This window comes from Haplochromis burtoni, unplaced genomic scaffold (assembly GCF_018398535.1).
Source record: "Haplochromis burtoni strain Fernald_Lab_line unplaced genomic scaffold, NCSU_Asbu1 Contig_82, whole genome shotgun sequence".
In the NCBI taxonomy this organism is placed as follows: domain Eukaryota; kingdom Metazoa; phylum Chordata; class Actinopteri; order Cichliformes; family Cichlidae; genus Haplochromis; species Haplochromis burtoni.
The window spans coordinates 488,247-507,543 of record NW_024582443.1 but is presented as its reverse complement, the minus strand read 5'-3'; the positions used below and the strand labels follow the sequence as shown (position 1 = coordinate 507,543).

Below are 19,297 nucleotides of genomic sequence, written 5' to 3'. Positions count from 1 at the left end.
AGCACAGCTGAGAGAGAGCACTAGTCCAGCTCCCTGCTTACCTTATTGTGAACATGAGAATCACGCAGTAACTAACAATATGAGCATCGCAGGACGCACTGCCCACAATATCTGTAGCATTACACAGCATGTGTCATGTTACAGTGCTGTGACTTAGTTAACTTTTCTTCCATTTCAGTTAATTTAGCTGATAAGAGTCATAGAAAGAGCCTGGTTCAGTGGCCTATATGCCAATTTATCAGTACGTATAACGGCCGATACGTAAAGATTATGGTAAAGAAGAGACAGGAGAAACACCCTGCAACCATGTTATGATTGTTGATGTTGCATAGTTTGTCCACCAGGGGACAACTTCCCAGTTGGCCAAAAAAAAAGAAAAAAGGAAAACAAAAAGAAACAACCAGCTGATTCGAGAAGAGTCCAGCAGAGCGTGAACGAGTACTCCTTATGGTGGCAATGAAACATTCATATTGTGATATCAATCATATTAAATAGCTACACTAAAAAGCTGTTTATGGTTAATGTGTCTGAAAAAGGAAAAGATTTCGGCCAATATATCGGGAATATCTTTCTTTTTTTTGGTGTTAAAAGTCTTACATCAGTTGGGCTATAAATGATATAACTGTCACTGCTGCAGGCAGCAGTCGTGTGGGGTTAAAGGGAAAAGGACCCAATCGCAGGCACTGACGATGCAATGACTGAGCTTTATTTACATGAGGTGATAATTCAGACAGAGCAGCGATGGGACAGACGGAAACTAAGAACAAACCTAAACTGGGACAATCTAACCAACAAATCTGAAAGCAGAACTCACAGGAAACCATACAGAGTGGAACACATGGAGGTAACACAGACGGCCCAGTAACAAGCAGAAGAAAACACGGGGCTTATATGCACACAGGAGCAATCGGGGAATGGGAGACAGGTGGGAGAAATCAGAGCTGACGAGACAAAGCGAAACAGAAACCAAACCTAAGAACAAGGAAATCCTAACAACAATTAACCTGAAACATAAGATAATAATCAAAACCAAAACCACTGAGTCCACAGGCTCAGGACCAAGACAATAACAGTGGTTGTGATGAGTGAAATAGCTCCATGTTTTAATAATGATAGTTGCCATCAGTGTATTTTTAATATAGTGCAAAAGGAAGCGGCACAATATAATGATTGATTTGGTCTCACCTGTACACGCTGCACTAAATTAAGTGCAAATTTCTTTACTTGGATGCCCAAAATTGCAGTTTGCCGTTTCATTTTAAAGCACCTTTAACTATTTACTAACAATCCCAAAGAAGAAAGAAAATTTAAGAAGAACATTTAAAGATACGCGATGATGCAAAAGTTACGATCAATTTCCAAATATAGAAACTGTTCAATAAATGTGAACTTAACCTCAATAAAGTGCAAACACTTTTACAAAGAAAGGCAAGTAAGGCGAGTAGGACACTAAAAAACAGAGGGGGTAATTGCAACATGCGTGTAGGGCTTCCAGAATACAAACAACACTTGGTGGGAAACACTGAGTGTAAACATAATGTTTGTTTGTCTGCAAGATATCTCCACTGTGCAACTGAGTCAATAAATTCAGATGTAGATAACACTTACTGGAGCTTCTGTAGATAAGCTAGCAGAATATCAGGATGGGGCAACTGGTGGAGTTTGGATTTCAAATGTTTTTTAACAAATATATATTTCTGTTAATTTGACCCAAAAAGATCCCAGATAGTTCTCCAGTCTATGAAATAAAACCCTCTCATAATTTTGATTTCCAGGAGAAAGCCAGCTTGCTCGTGGACACTTCAGCATAGCGGGCCCGCGGTCTTGCTTAACCGGTTTCTTTCTGCGCTCATATTTCGCTACATGTACATGACCCCGTTGCTCCAGCGTTAACAACACCAGTTACAAAACGAGCTCAGGTGACCTCCTGCTTGGGTGTCGCTCGGCTCTCCGGCCATTCTGTGAAGTGCATGCATGCACCTTCCTCCGCACGGAAACCTGCCACGGCCATTTCAGCTGATCCGCTGGCAACGCACCAAACTCTTATCAGCGTTCACACGTTTACGATGCATGCCTTAACCGTGTGCATGATAAATGACGTGTTAAGAATACCCTTATAAGTTGCTCTATTTTATTAATGTCTTGTGCAGCCGTGAACTTCTGCAGGCAGCCTTTGCTTGCTTGCAAGCGGCGCCTCCTTATGTCTGACCCCGCCCTGCGAACCCTTTTATTACCATTTTTTTTGTGCACAGGTAAACACACCTATTAGAAGCTCAAAATGTATAAAAGCAAGGAGCAATGTGATGTCAGTGTGTACCAGGCATGTCCCCTGTATCCACTGCCCATATGGCAGTGTCATAAGTCAAGCTGACGGGTCAGTATTAAAGGCAAGTAAATAAAGCTTCTAGAGAGTCTACCATTTCAGCTCATCAGCAGCCATTAATAAGACACAAATATCATTAGCTGCCTACAAATGCCACCCACTAGTCCAGATAGAGGAAGAGAGGTGGTTAGTTAAGAGGAAGAAACAAGATACAGAAAGTATTCGTGTGTTACTCTCGCTTTGCACAAGCTGTTAAAATGAACGCATCGCAGACATGCACTTAAAAACCTACCTCTCTTACTCAACAAGCACTTTAAAATTGAGATTTGGCCAGCAAAAGGGGAACGAACCGGATAAACAATAAACTAGATACAATAATTAAACAAGACTTTCTCTCTACTACTTTTTTTCCCCCTGGAAGAAGCAATAATTTAAGAAATATTTATTTCTCAGGCTCTGAGGCTTTTGTTATGTTTGAGCTGATGTTTTGTTGACAGGTGTGCTTTCACATTCCTGTGGGTGCCTTGGGTATGGCAGACAAACACAAAGTAAAGTGACACACATGAATGTATAATTAACTCATTTCCAGGTAGGGAGTGACAAGTGAATGACAGGCTTTTTTTTAAAGGATGACTCAGATTGTTCACGAACCGCTTACACAAAAAAGGAGTTACGCATGTAGCCTCGACGAATTCTCGGAAAACCTCACACTAAGCTCCACGCTGTCCCGGCTAAAGGCGTTTAACGTGTCTGAACTGCAGCTCCGTCCACCCGCACGATGGTGCAATACACAGGTGGAGGTGGATAAGCATGGGCGCAGTGAAGCAATGCAGCGAGTGCAAAACTCCAACATGCACATCTGCAGTCTGACTGAGCAGACTGTACATAAAAGATGGACACAGAGATTGCGACATCACCTACTGGTTTGTGGAGCTCCATTCTTAAGACGCAAGCTGAGAGTTTAGGTCGTCGCCATCATGGTTCAAACATCGGAAAAAGGTGAATTTGAGTAAAAAAAAACAAAACCACAAGACAGCCGTGAAGCAAACCCTACTTCATTGTCTGTTTCACTCTAAATGAGATAATTTGCCAAATTAATATAATGTTGTATTTAACAAGTGTTAAAACATTTAGGAACATAAGCTCATCAGGAAAGTGTTTCCTGCGCTCACAAATCGAGAGACCAGTACCAGTGTTATTGTTATAGACGTCTATGCAATCAGGCTTGGCCATTAGATATAATGCAGGTTTTACTTTTTAGACTCAGCGGACACATCCATCTCTTAAATAAAGTCTATTTTTTGGTTTTGGTACAATGTTTTGTTTTCTTTTGTCACTAGCAGTGCTGTGCAGCATTGTTTGCCTACCGAGAGCCAGTTTTGTTTGAAAGTAACGAAGAAGAAAACTACAGTACTGTCCACAAGTCATTTATTTATATTTTGCTTGGAAAGTGGGAAATAAGTTATTGAAGCATGTGCAGACATACATGGAAATATATATGGCAATTCTAATTAGCTTGAAAATCAATATTTGGGTTGATCACATTTATTCTTTAGCACAGCCTAAAGGTCATCAAACCTGTTGTCACTGACTTTTCGTCCAGTTCTTGTGAGGTTTGGCCAACCTCAGTCTTTTCTCCTGTTTCCTTTTCTTAATGAGCTTCTTGACAACCACACTTCCACTGAGACAATTTCTGAGGAAGCTTCAATGAACAGTAAATGGATCAACTGAAGGGCCAGATGCATCTTTCAGGTCCTGTGTCAGGGCTTTGCTGGATGTTTTTTCCGGTTTCTTAAGGACATGACTTACAGATATGTTTCATCTGCTGTGAGTAATGTTTTAAACACAAAACTTCTTCTATTCCTCAAGACCATTTAAAAAACAATTACAAGAAAGTCTGGTAAAATATAAAGAAACGAGGAATGGCTCAAGACTTTTGCACAACACTGTACACTCTGCATCTTCAGTTTTGCAAAAAGACTTTCACCTTTCTATCTTTGATTCAATAAGATGGTTGAGGAGACCTTTTGTCTTTGACCTTCTGAACCCAGTCATTTCCATTTATGTTTGGGATGGACCCACATGAGCCACCTTAATGGGCTTCAGTAATCCTCTGCTTAGGTCACAGCTCAAAAAAAGAGGGCAGATAAAGGAGGGAAGAAAACTAGAGGAAAACTTCCAGAAAAGGAGACGCTACTTGCGCCCTGGAGTTCGTGGAATGTTTGAATAACAGCCTCAAACACGAGACGTGTGATACATGCAGCCGGCCTGAAGAAGAAAAGAAAAAGGGAGAGACGGAAAAGACAAAAGGCCGAGCGCTGGCCTAATTAGCCGGCCCGGCTTCAGACACGCTCCTCTGGATATAACGTTGACTCGAATGAAGCATAGAATGTGTGCATAAGGTGACCAATCACAATGATCCAAGTCGTGCACACCAGCGTGCAAAAGATGCATCCCGCATAATCATAGTTGGGATTAAGTGTTCCTGGGTCTGTGACATGGCCTAAGGGATGGAAAACTGGGGGTTAAGACTTTCCCAGTGGAGTTTTGAGAAGCACTTTATTTAGGTATGGTACACCATGTTCTCTGGCCTCATCACAGAAAGAAAATTAATGTAACAAAATAACACCAAGAAAGAGCTAGATCTGCACAAGTAAACAGCAGCAGAATCTGATGATCAAAGCTGAGCAATCAGCTGAGGAATTTAGATACAGAGCTCACAAAGAGTCAGAGAGAAAATCTAGAGACCCGATTTTAAGTCACACCAGAATAAAATCAGATATAATCAGACCTAAAAAAAATCATCTGATCTGACCTAATCGCCTTCTTAATTTAAAAAAAAAACCATACATCCATTTTTTACAGCTGATCCAACTTTAATGTGGGCTGAAGTCCTTCCCCGCAGGGCAACTCCACATCCACACCTGCGACCAATTCAGAATCACCAATTAACCAATTAACAAGGACGACTTACGACTGCCGCAGGAAGTTGGAGTGTCCAAAGGAAGCCCACGCCATCCCAGGGAGAACCAGAACCTTGCTCCACCAAAACCTTCTTCATGTTGCTTCTTGTGGAAATTCGAGCCATTCTCAGGTGTGTGTACACAAGTGAGTAAAATGTTTCACTACTAACAAGCAAATTAGTGGTTTTATTCAAACATGATGTACTCAGCTCAAGCACCTGTTTGTAAAGATGAGCTCAATAAAGGTGTGGCATCAATGTAAGCGCGTGAGTCTCACGCAGATGGCCCCGTCCTCCCCGAGCCTGGTTCTGCTGGAGGTTTCTTCCTATTAAAAGGGAGTTTTTCCTTCCCACTGTCGCCAAAGTGCTTGCTCATAGGGGGTCATATGATTGTTGGGTTTTTCTCTGTATGTATTATTGTAGGGTCTACCTTACAATATAAAGCGCCTTGAGGCGACTGTTGTTGTGATTTGGCGCTATATAAATAAAATTGAATTGAATTGAATGTAACATACAGAAGTTTAACACTCGTCCTCATCTCGACGGAGCTCACATTCCTGCACTTAGCTTTGGCCATTGCACACGCTCAGATGAGACGGATTTTACGTGACTTTATTGCGAATGAAAGGAACACTGAAACATCCTGTTCAAAAGTTTTACAGCCATCTTAAATGCTGGTTTGTTTTGATAAGCTGCAGGGTTTGCACGCACGATGCAAAATGACACGCACGCTTTTAGTTTCACTCTGAAAAGCGGCAGATTAATGCTGTGGGGCTCTTCTGTCACCGCAGCAGCGCGGCCATGTCTCAGCTGGAAGATTTGTATCTGACAGCAGACATCAGGTTTGGCTCTCGGCCAGCATCCTGTGTATGTCCTCTGCCTTCCTGTCTGACAGGACTCTGATCGTTTTCCTTTTATTTCTGTTCTTTTTTCTTCTCTTTCTTCAGCAGTTCTAAATACAGATGCAAGTTCGGACACCAAGAATAAGTGAGACACTGCAGACAGCAGCAAAGTTATTTAGCACACCTTCCCAGTTTGGATAAAGAGCCGGAGTTTTTGCATGTGGTGTAACACACAGACAAAACTAAAAGTATAGATTCAACATAGGATACTGGTCCAGTATCTTATTCACATAGCTGGACTTGGCGTATGTGAAAAATGAGTTTATCTATTTGATTTCTTTTCGTGTTATCTGACATTTACTGAGGAGGTACCGATTATCATATTCTGAGCTGATAAAATTTCTGAAGGTTACTGACAGTTGTTGTTTTTACCCCACTTGTTCCAGGAAAGGAGTACTCCTTTCTCTGGAAGTGAGTTGAACTCTCTCACCAATCTCTGAATAAGCAATCAAACTATAATCTAATCACTGGGTCAAAGACACAAGGACCTCAGACTCGACTGAACACATCAGATAAGCGCCAGCCACTGCCATCAAACCTGACGCTGTTGTACATGATGCATTTCTAACTTGCAGGAATATACTTCTAAACAGAGCCAGTCGTCACCTGATACTGGCCTATCACAGATATAAACTGTGTGCCTTGAGTTCTGTGGGGGAAAGGGTGATCTCAAGCAGAAAAGACATAACTTTCATGGTTTCTTCAGTTGGTTTGTCAAGTCGATTCCTCAGTTTCTATAACACATGTAGCAGAGCATTAGGGCCGGCAACAGAACAAATATGTTGGCCATCAGCAATTATAAGGCTAAAAGGCTACCTTGGAAAGCACACTAAGGAAGCTAGGCATGTGTTTTTCGTTACACCAGCATAACCACTTACTACTCCTCGCTCACGTGCCTCAGCTTGCCAGTTTCGTCTCACACAAACTGCACGCCTCTCAGAACAAAAGAGTGAGGCAACAGTCTCAGACCGAAAAATGCACTGACTAAAAACCTACACCCTAGCTAACCACTCACCCATTTGGTACTGTAGATACAGAAGAAGCCACCACATGTAAGTGATTTAGTTCTTACCAAGCTCTTTGATGTGCAATACGAACTGGTGCCATCACAGACCACATCAAAGGAAATCCAAATAGGCTCCAAAGAAGTCACCTGTTAGTCCGGACATGCTGCCGTTTGTAAGGCCAAGACAGATTAGCATCCAGCTTAGCACGGCCCAACCAAGAAATGAAGGGTAAAAACATAGTTCAACTGCTTGCTTGAACTCTATACTTTTGATTATTCGAGTTGTGGGAGAAACTTGATTTTGATCTTACATAATAAAGGTGCATAATAAAACAATGCTGATAAGAGCAGTGAGAGTGGAGGAAAAATCCAAAACAAGCTAAAAGATGCTAAAATACTTCAAAGACCAAAAGGGTGCAGCAGAGGTGCTTGACCATGCTTCCTATTTTACAATCCATCCATGCAACACGCAGCAAGACAGAGGGCCTACACAGCAAGAGGCACCAGTAGATGATGTTATGGCTGATTAGGGTAATAGTGGAGAAAACAGGAAGCAAGAGATGGCAGAAATAAAAGCTGAAAGGTGCTCAAGCAGGCACCCGTATGATTTCCAGATTTGCATCTAAGTCTGCCCGTTACGCTTGGTTTCTAACTGTGAATCATTTTTTGCTATGAGCACAGGTCAGAGCATGAATGTCGGTGGAGGCAGACTTGCGAGGGGGCAGCATACCAAAGAAATCCACACCGCTCTTTGCCCCCTCGCGCCGAGACCACCACCACATCACATGCCCTCCACCGAGGGAAAGTCCCTGAAATCAGAGGGGAGTGCTTCTGACGTCCAATATCTAACTTTAAATACTTCTTAAATTTATATATATAGATGCATTTACCCTGATTTTTTTTTATTGGGAACTCTGCTGCTAACGCGTGAAAGCTCCAACTTCTTCAGGTCTAAACAGGAAGTATCTGTGTGTAACTTCCACAAGTAACTTTTCACCGAAATCATGTAAAATTTTGCATGCAAAACTTGTAATGGTGAGAAAACTGCATCTGTGAAGGTCACAGCATTGACCTCTTCCTGTATTAAGGCGACAAGTATTATCACAGCACAGTCCCATAATAGAACGAGGCTCTCAGCCTTTTATTCTCGAAAGCATGGAGGTGAAACTGCCTTTCATGTTGTTTCACGAGGATTTTTAAGGTAAAGTCAATCAGACCAAGCGAACGTTTGGCTTTGAGGTTAAAACAGATGCTTTTTAGAGTTTGCTGTAAAGCCTCTAACCATTTCACTACAGTCTAAATCTCACTACACGACAACAGCAGGAGAAAACAGAGGAAGTGAGATATAAAAGGGGAAACAAGAAATTTGTTTTCCTACACGGTGCCTATGCACATCAGTGTTTACGCTTTTTTTTCTTTGCTTGTTGGCTTGTAGTGATGCCTGTTGCATCTGTCACACAGGGGTCACCCAGCCAAGAGCTCATGTAATGCCAGCTAGAGGATCAACACCTTGAAGTGTGGTGCTGGGGGACAACAATAGCCCCCTGTGAGATGGGAGAGGGCACAGTTCTGCTACTGTAGGCCACTCGCAACAGGAAACACTGTACAGCTGAGTACAGTGACCTACATCTTCCACCAAGGCGCTTTCTGCACAAGTGAATCAGCTTACAGTCAGCCAGTGTTGTCTGCTTATGAATGAATTATCTGGAACGTACTGGTGTGTGCATTAGCGAGTCGAGACTGTGAAACAAAGGTTTGTTTCAGCCTCATCTCTAAGTTAGAGGACACTGAAATGAAAAAGCAGAGATTATTCAGAGAAGGTCATTAATATGCAATACGAGGAATTTTAACAACGACTTAGACACAGAAATCTAAGAAAAAACAATAGTTGGTAGTAAAGTTGACAGGAAATAGCGGCCTAACAATGCCCTGATTACAGTGAATCAGGTCATTGATTGTTTCTACACTCAAGTCCAGTCTGTTCTCCACCATGGCTGCTGACAGCGGGCACGCTAGAGCAAATCGTCCGGCTCAGACTTCTAGTGACAGCCACAATAATAAAAAGGATCGCCCTAAAGCCACAGCCACAACAGGAAGCATGGTGGCTAAAATTTTAAATGCACTCGAGGGGTCTGTTTGTTTGGTGAAAGGCCTCATTAGGTTGGATCACCACCCTAAAGCCCCCAACTGAGACGGGCAGCAGTTGCCCACTTTTGAGAAAAGCCAAAGGGCCAACTTGTGTCAGAGCAGTGCTGCGACTGTTTCACACCAAATACACGCTGTAAACACAACACAGATGGAAAAATACCACGCTGTGAGCAACAATAATACACTTAAAAAATGTTTTAATAAGATGTTAAAGTGATCCAGGGCGATCGTGGCTCAAGAGTTGGGAGTTCGCCTTGTAATCGGAAGGTTGCTGGTTCGAGCCCCGGCTCGGACAGTCTCAGTCGTTGTGTCCTTGGGCAAGACACTTCACCCGTTGCCTACTGGTGGTGGTCAGAGGGCCCGATGGCGCCAGTGTCCGGCAGCCTCGCCTCTGTCAGTGCGCCCCAGGGTGGCTGTGGCTATAATGTAGCTTGCCATCACCAGTGTGTGAATGTGTGCGTGAATGGGTGGATGACTGGATGTGTAAAGCGCTTTGGGGTCCTTGGGGACTAGTAAAGTGCTATACAAACACAGGCCATTTACCATGATAAGTATTTCAGCGATATCTGAAAACAGTATTTGCATATTTGGACTTTTATGCCAGCGACATGCCATACATGGGGTTGTTGTTAGAATACCTGCTTACTGCCTCGCTGGAGTAAACAAGCGCCTTCCCTCCAAAACCGGTATATCTCGTCAACACTGATGATCCAGTTAAAGAGGTGCAAATTGGCCTTGTCGTTGGTACAAAGCTAAGTTAGTCATGCCTAATTGGTAAACACATTGTGCTCTGCAGAGCCTGCCTAGTTGTTAACTTTCTCTGGTTTGGTGTGTGCCAACATGGCATCAAAACTAAGAGCTGAAAACGTCACACTTGATCGCGTTGAGGTTTGTTGGTGACGTCCATTCCCTGTGGTATTTTTTTCTTATGTCTTTTTTTTCAAAAAGATGTCTTTTTTTTTTTTTCAAATGTCTTGATGAATGCTCAATCATCCAGGTACGAAAATCTCCTGAAGTTGATTCTGTTCGTCCAGATGAACAGAATCACTCATCCAGTCTGAAGACTGAAGAAGTCACTTGGATGAGTGACGAAACGTTTCTCCCACTGAAAACACTACGTCCAGATGAACAGAATCAACTTTTGGAGATGTGTGGAAAAGCTCCAAATTTGAGTCTAGTGAGATCTACTGCTGATTGTAATTTTCCTTTTATTTCAAAGATTTCAGTGATCTCACCCTCAGCCACATGTCTTCTTCTAAGATGGTTCAAAACTATCCTTTGAGGTTTTAATCATGTGTTTCAGAGTTAACCCAGTTTTATTAGCCTGATGAATCTCGTTTGGTGTTTTCATTTGCTTGATGCCAGCCAATAAATTGACCCTTCTGAAATGGAGTAACACATTTTACACAACCATGTATCTTCCGATGCGGTTATTTAAGACATGACAAGTTACTCACTGCATCAGTTAGGCTTAAATAACCTGTTGCCTGCTGAAACAAACTAACTGAAGTAAATATCCAATGTAAGGGTCTTAATTAGCTTAGTTAAATCCAGCTGGTGACTTGTAGGAAATTTAGAGTGAGCAACTTTTACATTACACACAGTCATTTGATCCATTTCCATCATACAAGTTTTGATTAGTGCAGTATGGAAATGTGAAGTGTTCAAAGGATCATTTTGGTGGAAATCTATCAGTGCACTATGTGGGCTGGTAACAGTATTACTTCTTTTTTTGGCCCAGAGAAACCCTCCAGAACAGTCTGTTCTTGTCAAAAAATGGAAATGGCTTTGCGTGTTGAGCTGTACTCCACAGAGGAACATTATGACTTATTTCACATTCACGCTGATATTTTGTCATCAGCCCCCTGAACAACCCCCAAATTCGACCGTCTTTCCTCGAGTGTGCGAGTTAGTCTGATAGAGCAGGGGCCAGCCGGCAGCGGTGGAAGCAGTATAAAATGCAAACTGTCATGCTTGGCGCAGCACTTGAGCCAGCACTGGCAAGATAGGCAAATGCCGAACCTCCTTTCCAAGCAAATCTCTTTAACAATGCAGCCACTGAACTCTGAGATAACCAATGTCACCTCTGATTTAGCCATATAAGCAAACCTTCTCCAAACTTGTCCAAGCTTTGGGCGTGACAGAGATCTAATCACAATTGCTTCAATACATCCAAGTCCGTAATTAACCTCAATCTGTAGGTTGGAAAAAAAAGTCTACACTAAATGGGCTTCCTGTATCAGATTCAGCTATCAGCGAGCAGCCACATTACTTCAACACTGGATGTTCCTTGCAGGCACAAGGGTTTTGTTTGTTGAAATGCCAACACACTAAATACACAAAACTATTAAAACAAGGGTAGACCACATTCACAGTACCGCTCTACAGAGTGTGCTCGCAAACACCTCTTCCATTTTTACTGCATCTTCTGCTGACTTTCCAAAAATCTATACCCAGTTTGCTTCCAGTGATGATTTATGACTCCTATTGTTTAGACCTGGTGTGGATTTGGCCTGTGTTAGAAAAACATGCTGATTTTGGATAGATTTATAACACACTAGATTCTCCTCATAGCTGAAAAGGCCAACAATGAGGAAAAAAGGTGTTGTTTTACAAACAAAGCACTGCAGGACATTGTACTTTTACTCATTTTAAAGACAAATGCGTCACAAAAACCATTGTTCACTATGACCTTCAACTCAATTTGTGTGTCCCTGGTTATCTGCAACACCACTGTTGGTGATTACTAGTTCAGACCTAGTTTCATCTCCTCTTTTTGTCTTTTGATACAAGTTCATTAGTAACTTTAAAATCACGTAATTATAAACTTCAACAATGATGCTGGCGCTCAATATGAAAACACCTGGTTCCTCGTACACAAATATGCTCACGAGCTATTAAATATACGCTCATGATAAACTGCACACTTAACCACCGTCACTGTCGAATCAATTTCTATTCTCTGAGTTCCTCTGGGTTTGTCTTTGGGAATCACAAATCTCCAAGGAACCCATCTCTGGCCAGTCAGAAGTTAAACCTGAACCTTTTGGACTATCTACCTCCACACTGGAACAGTTTAAAAATAGCAGACTTGTATCACCACTGCTGATAGAAAACACTAAAGGCTTTAGGCACAGGCTTTATATATGCCTCGACAAATATAAGTAGTAAAAACCTTTTATGTAATAACATGCTAGGACAATATGTACAGTGTAAGTGGTTATATATTTAACGAGTCACTTCCCTAAACAAACTTTTGGAGTGCCTTCATGCTAAACTACAGTTTTTCCATTTTGCATTTGTAACGATCAGGGTGACAACGGGTCAAGTGAATCTGGCCCCAGTCTCACGAGACTGCGTCGCTCGAGTGACTAGATGGCAAACAGCCGTCATGAGGGAAAACGAGTATTCCCAAAACAACCAGATTACTGCGGTCACTCACGTCTCCTTCTAGGCTCAAAATGGGAATCTGGTCACAGTCACACAGGCCTAGAGAGCACACGTTGACCATCTGACAAACATCACTAGGAGGAAAAAGTTTATTTCCCAACTGGCTTGTGAGTGGTTGCTGGCTGCAAACGGACTGCTGCAGTAGACCGCGTGCAAGATGCACTTTTTAGTTTTACGACCGCTCGGTTAATAGTTAGTGTTTTTAGACAACTAGGCATCTTCCATGGAAACTACAAATGTTACAATGTGTTAGCAAGCAAAGCTATCATAAGAATAAAATGTGATGCACCTTTGTTTTGCATCTAAGCATATTAAATATTCATTAAAAGTACATTAAAAACAAGGACATTTGAGGGACTTGTTAAACATATAGAAACTGAGATAGGTCATGCCTCAGGGAAAACAATCTACCAATTGTCAGCCTAGCAGTTTCATCCCAAGCCTCTCCACATCCTAACGTATTCTTGGAAAAGAGGCTGAAGCTAAAGTTATTTCCACTGGCAGGCAAGTAGTTTGCATAGTAGCTTTGCCACCGTTAGTGTGTGTAAATGGGTGAATGACAAATGCATTATTAATGGTTTTGAAGAACCGGTAAGGTGAAAGGGTGCAATAGCATATAGCATGTGCTTTCCCTCAGCTTATACTATCGAAAGGCCACCTTCATGGAAAGCTGACCTTTCAATGAAAAGCTGACCTTTCCACAGTACTGAGTGGGAAATGGTTAGCAGTGTGGTTTTGTTTCCTGTCACCACCGTCTCTATATTCATTCGTTTTCTTGTTCATGGGAAGAGAGAGCTGATATCATCCCTTGGTTCGTATTTACACTGTCATGCTGTTGTGGAACAGGACCTCTGTGCTTTTGCCTTATTAATCAATATACTGTAAAACCCCTGGTTGATTTTTCAGGAGCAGCTTGACACTTGTAAACAGTCACAGATGCTTAATAGCTGTCTGGGGCAAGGTTTAATACCTTCAGGAGGTTTTACAGACATGCACGGATGCACCAGATGAAATAAAGATATAAATTAGTCTGTTTGCCTTTATTTATGAGGCTTTTTGTGTGTCTTCAATTGAAGCGCCTAGCAGTGTTCTGTTAACATAGCACAGAGCTCATTTTGAGTTTGTGCAAATGTCCCTAATTGCAAAAAGTCAAAGACAAAGCCCAAAAGCTAACATTTGAAATTAAGCTTCATGCGATTAAAGAATTGTAATAACAATTCATGCTAACATTTGGCTCAGAGACAACTTTCCACTTTAAAATCTACCTGTGAGGGTATGTCAGAAGATGCAAGTGAGGAATATAACTAAACTAGGGTGGAGTTTAAGGCTACAAAGTGTAACAAAACATCAAATATTAGCTGTAAAATGATATGCTTAAGTTTTGGTATTTGGTAAAGGATTATCAGATATGTAGGGCAAGAATCCTAACCCCCCATCTCTGAAATGGTACAATCCTGTAATTTCCCTGTAAATAGACCTTGTTTGGATTCTATGTATTAAGGTTTCTCGTGGGCCGTCACACATGGATAATGGTTGTTGAGTGGTTCCTGGGGGTTGCTACCTGTTGCTGGGGGACATCAACAAAGAGGGTGTTGCATCAAAAACCTCCTTGTGATTGCTTTGGTTGCTAGCAGACTTTTGCAATCACTCCCTTAGTTTACATGGAAGACTCCAGCTTGCCTGTAATGCTTGCTAACTTCTAATCAAGTGATAGAAAAACTTGAAAATTAATTTAAGTTGTGTCCCAGCGCTGCAGTCAACCTATTTCAAAAAGGTGCAACTTTTACTTCGAAGGCAGCCAGTCCATTTCCAACTTGTCACATAGTTTCACTATCGCTCAAGTAATAGCTAGCAAGCGTTTGCAGACGTGTCACCATCTTCCATCCTAGAATTTACAACCATCTGCTAAGGACTGCAGCAATCCCAAGGAGGTTTTCTCCAACCAGTTGAGAAATACATATTTTTCCCTAGCAACGCATGGTTGCCAGGGGTCACTAAATAGTTTCTAGGGCTGCACCACTAAGGCTTTAGAAGTCAATTTCATAATGACTGCAAGCAACCATGTACCAACTGGTTGGGAAGTACCCATTTTCATTTTAGAAGGTTATACCTGTATGACTGGGCCTTGTTCACTTGTCATCATGATTGCCACACTTTCAAAATTGTGGATGAGATAGCATCTCGTGGTTAATGGTCACATATCTACAAAACCTCAGTAGCCTTAGCTTCTCTGATCTGATTATTAGTTCATGGCTTTTAGCTAATTTTAAGAAAATGTTACTGCTGGGTTAGTTAGCCAGTGTTATACCTTTTTATACTATTTTTACTACAAGCAGTTAAACAAACTGCTGAACAGTAGCATACCAAAATTATAGTTTACCATGTAGAGTTACAGTGGTGGACAAGTTAATGCCATGTAGTTAACAGTGACAGGACTGCATAACTTCAAGAGAGATATGACTGAGTTTATTTTTCAGTCAAATCTGTTGTTCATGCCTTTGGACGCTCACGTTACCAGACTAAGTTTAAGGAATAGTTGGACATTTGTGGAAATTCCTGTATATGTTTTGCCAAGAGTTAGGATTAAGGTTGATTCCTGTTTGTCAGCCTTTTGACTGTCAACTCATAGCTTAGGAAAGTGGGAATAAACAGTCTTTTCAAAGCGAATTCCCGTAAAGAGCATTTTGATTTGAATTGTTTTGTGTTACCGGTAGGGTGCATAACTTGTTAGAGTTCTGATGACAAAGCTCATTTGAGCAGGCTTAAGAAGTCTGAAGATAGTCAAAGTGACAAAATATCGATTAACTTTGATTGCCCTGACCATATACATGCTCCAGAAGTTTCCCAGCAAATATACTTTTGTCAGATATTTTGTTTTGGTCTAGAATGACTTGGTTGATTGTTAATCAAACCATTAATACATGCCTGGGCTTGTTCACTTAACCAGATAAAGAAATATCTGCTTAAATTTGTCTTTTATCTGAATGCATGTGTGGGGGACTTTTTCTGCAGAAAATTAGGAGGAAACAGTTATCCCACTCTCATCTGTCAGCCAGCCGCCTGTTAGCACATAGCTTCACATGAAGCCTACATAATGGAAACAAACTGAGTCAGTCCAACGGTGACATAATCCTGACATAATTATATCTTCCTTGATTAAATGTGTACAAAAGTGGACGGTAAAGGCTCCCAACTATTCCTGGACATTCCACCGACTGCCTGGCAACAGGTCCCACTCAAGAGAGTGAAAAAGGAGTCTTCTGAAAATGTTAAAATACTCCTTTAAATGCTCAGTTCAGTTAACAGAGACTTACCACAAACGGTCAAGGATCAGCACACAGCCATAAACAATTTATGCTGGGATGTCCCAATACATTAGCAAGGACACCACAATGAAAGTATCTATATGAACTTATCCAGGTATAATTCACCAGATGCCTTCAGTATAATACTGCACTCAGATCATTGTCACTTACTTAATTATTAGGTTCCAAGGGGTTCCCCAGTGAAAGCACTACACAAAGAACAATAAAAGAAGTGATCCACCCCCTTAGTAATCCAACACTAACCACCACTAAATATCTTATACTGTAGCTTACTAATTTGCTCTTCAACATGAGCCTTCAGATTCAGTGAGGTCGGTTACATAACACTGAAATGTATATTTGCTCAAACAGCAAACACCTATATACATATATATTTACCTGTATGTCAAGTGCCTCCAGAAACAAACAGTTATGTCATTACACAGGTATGCAGTCAAACCAACCGGTGTATCGTTTTAAACTCGACTATAAAGGCCCTAAAACAAGGCCAGGTGCTGCTTATTAGCTTCAGCATCCCTTTCAGTCCTTGTGTCAAGGTAACTCTAACAAACAGAGAAGGAAATAGTACAAGGCTTTTTTATAATGCTGTCAGTTCAGGACAGCGTGGTGTATAAAAAAGGGCCTGGTTCAAAATATTGCCTGGATGCAAATTGATGGAAATCCTGCTCTAATAAGGTTATGTCAACAATACAGTTTAGCTGGGGAGGGTTTAGTCACCTGTGGCCTTCTGGAAATGATCAACCGGGCTCAAAACACACAGCATTATAGAGCTATGCTGTGCATTATAACACCATAAGGGCACCTGTCATGTCATCACAGCAGCCTTGATGGCACGGATGTGAGTGCAGCCTGCATTCCTGTCATGTCACGCATTCATCAGCAATGAACAGAAAGGAGAGGAATTCAAAAAAGAGAAACAGAGAAAGAGACAGAGAGGTGACAGTCGACATAAGATGCATCACTTCCATTAGGCTGCTGCGCAGGGCATTCCTCGGCTTTCCCAAAGGGAGACAGAGGGAGGGGAGGGGTGAGTGTGGGGGTAACACTGTACATGCGTAAATAAATTAGAGACACTTGTGTCCGACATGGACTGCGCTTACCTGTGGTGGCTACGTTTTGAGCATCAGACGAGCGGCTGGGTAGATCATTCGAGTAAGAGCACTCCAAGCCGAGTACCGCATAGATGACGAGTCCACGTAGCAATACATTCACTACCCTGTGGATGTAACTCATTGTGGAAATGAGGTGAAAATCTAGTAATCCGTGGGACTGACAGTGTAGATGGAGATTTAAATCACAGGTGGTGGTGGGGGGAATACCCCAGAAAAAAAAGGACAGACTGGTGAACACAGCCAACGATTAAAAACCCCCCAGTAAAAATAAAAATCTAGTCTTTTTTTAGAGCGGAAAATATGTGGTGTCACGACAAAAAAGGCACCTGAACTTCAAAAGATAACAACAATAATAATAATCCTGCAGTGGACTGACAGCTAAAAACAGGAGCCAGTCACTGACTGCCGGCACAAAACCTCACAGGAGCGTGGAAAAAGCCCACGAAATAATAGTTCATTGTTCGCCAAACTACCCTGAAAGAAGCCCTTCTTTTAAAAAAGAAAAAAAAGAAATCACTTTAATAGCCTCTAATGGCTTTACTGGCTGTTTCAGAGGGGTGTCTGCTGGGAGGCAGGACAAATGACAACCCCATATCCAAATCTATGCATTCAAAAATATATATTTATGTATGTATATGTGTTAGCTACTAAACACGACCAGGTTGTGTATTAGAGGGAAGCACATGCAGCCTATGTGTAGGAATTCCCTATCCAAAACAAAACCAGACTCAAAAAATGGTAGCAGCCGAGGATATCCGGGAGCTACAGTTAATGCCAAGTGCTCTGTTAAATCCTTACGTGGAGCAGTGAGTTGGAAGAAAATAGTCTCTGTACTTCCACGTATAGTATACAAACACCGGGGACAGCCTCAGCATATTGAACTCGCAGTGTCTCGTAGGTCCGCCTCTTCACACGAAAGCAGCAAATCCCACTGCATCAAGTAAAAATATTAGATGTAAATATAAATATATATGCGCCTCTTCTTGCTCCGTTTCCTGTCCCTTAGTCCTTCTCCGACCGGTATCTGTCGCACACGACATCCGCCTACTTTCCAAATGAAGTTTTTAAGTCAGCTTCTCATGGCTCGGCGCGATACTGTATCCCCCTCCAGTCATATCAGCTGCTCGCCGGCTGATGCAGACCAGTAGGAAGGGAAGCCGAGCGGGGCGGAAGTCGGTATGCAAAATGGTTTGACATCAGGAGCCGGGGGAGGAGGAGGGAGAGAGGAGGAGTGCCGGGAGAGGAAGCAACGACGGGGCGGAGGGGGGGTTAATTTGCCCCAACCACTGCCGCGTGCAGGTCACCACGGGAGGGATTTGTTTTTGTTTTTAGGGAAATTCAGCGAAGCTTGTCGAGCCAAGACGAGCACCGCCACCCGGTTGCACCACCCCGGTGTTACACGCAGAGGTACCCGCTCTTTACTCACTCCCTCGGGCAGTTTAATGATGGTCACGGAGGAGCCCTCCAAAGAAACTTTGGGGTTTTTCTCGTCTCGGTGATGCCCGCCTCATTGTTCTCCAGGCACAGCCAAGTTTTCCTCCGTGCTGAGCGCTCTCATTGGTTGCGCTGTCCCAACATGGCAGAATCTGATTGGATGCCTCCCATGGCATCTTTTTTTGTCTCTTTTGAGGATGTTTAGCGCGGGAAACAAAGCGACGTTAAGGGATTATACTGGGTTTATTACGAGTAAACTCGGTGCTTTACTGAGAGGAAAGTGGCTGCTACTTCTGTTTCGGGCATTTCTACATTCATATCCACAAAAATGTACTGCAAAACTAAATATTGTAACAGAAGCATTTCATTTATTCATCTTTATTGACTGGAGACACTCCATTGACCAACGTGAACCAACCATAAGTTGATTTAAATTGAGTTTGTATTTGCTTTTTAATGTACTTTTCCCACAGAGAGTATATGAAAGCACCCTGATAATCCCATGCAAGAGTTTAAGATGAACAAGTAAAGGTTCAATTTTAGAAAACGCACTGGTATAAAGTATTTGGGGTTTTTTTTCTCATATCTGTCACATTTATATGATTCAGATCATCAAACATATTTTAATATCATA

At 42.0% G+C, this 19,297-nt stretch overlaps 1 protein-coding gene across 1 annotated transcript in view; it reads right to left on the bottom strand.

Annotated features, from left to right (window-relative positions):
• Positions 1-19,264, bottom strand: part of stim2b (stromal interaction molecule 2b) — a 54,457-nt gene extending 35,193 nt beyond the window's left edge. Inside the window, exon 1 of the mRNA XM_005925837.3 lies at positions 17,218-19,264. Coding sequence (XP_005925899.1) covers positions 17,218-17,350 — 133 coding nt within the window. The 5' untranslated portion in view covers positions 17,351-19,264. The remainder of the gene's footprint in view (positions 1-17,217) is intronic.
• Between the last annotated feature and the right edge of the window lie 33 nt (positions 19,265-19,297).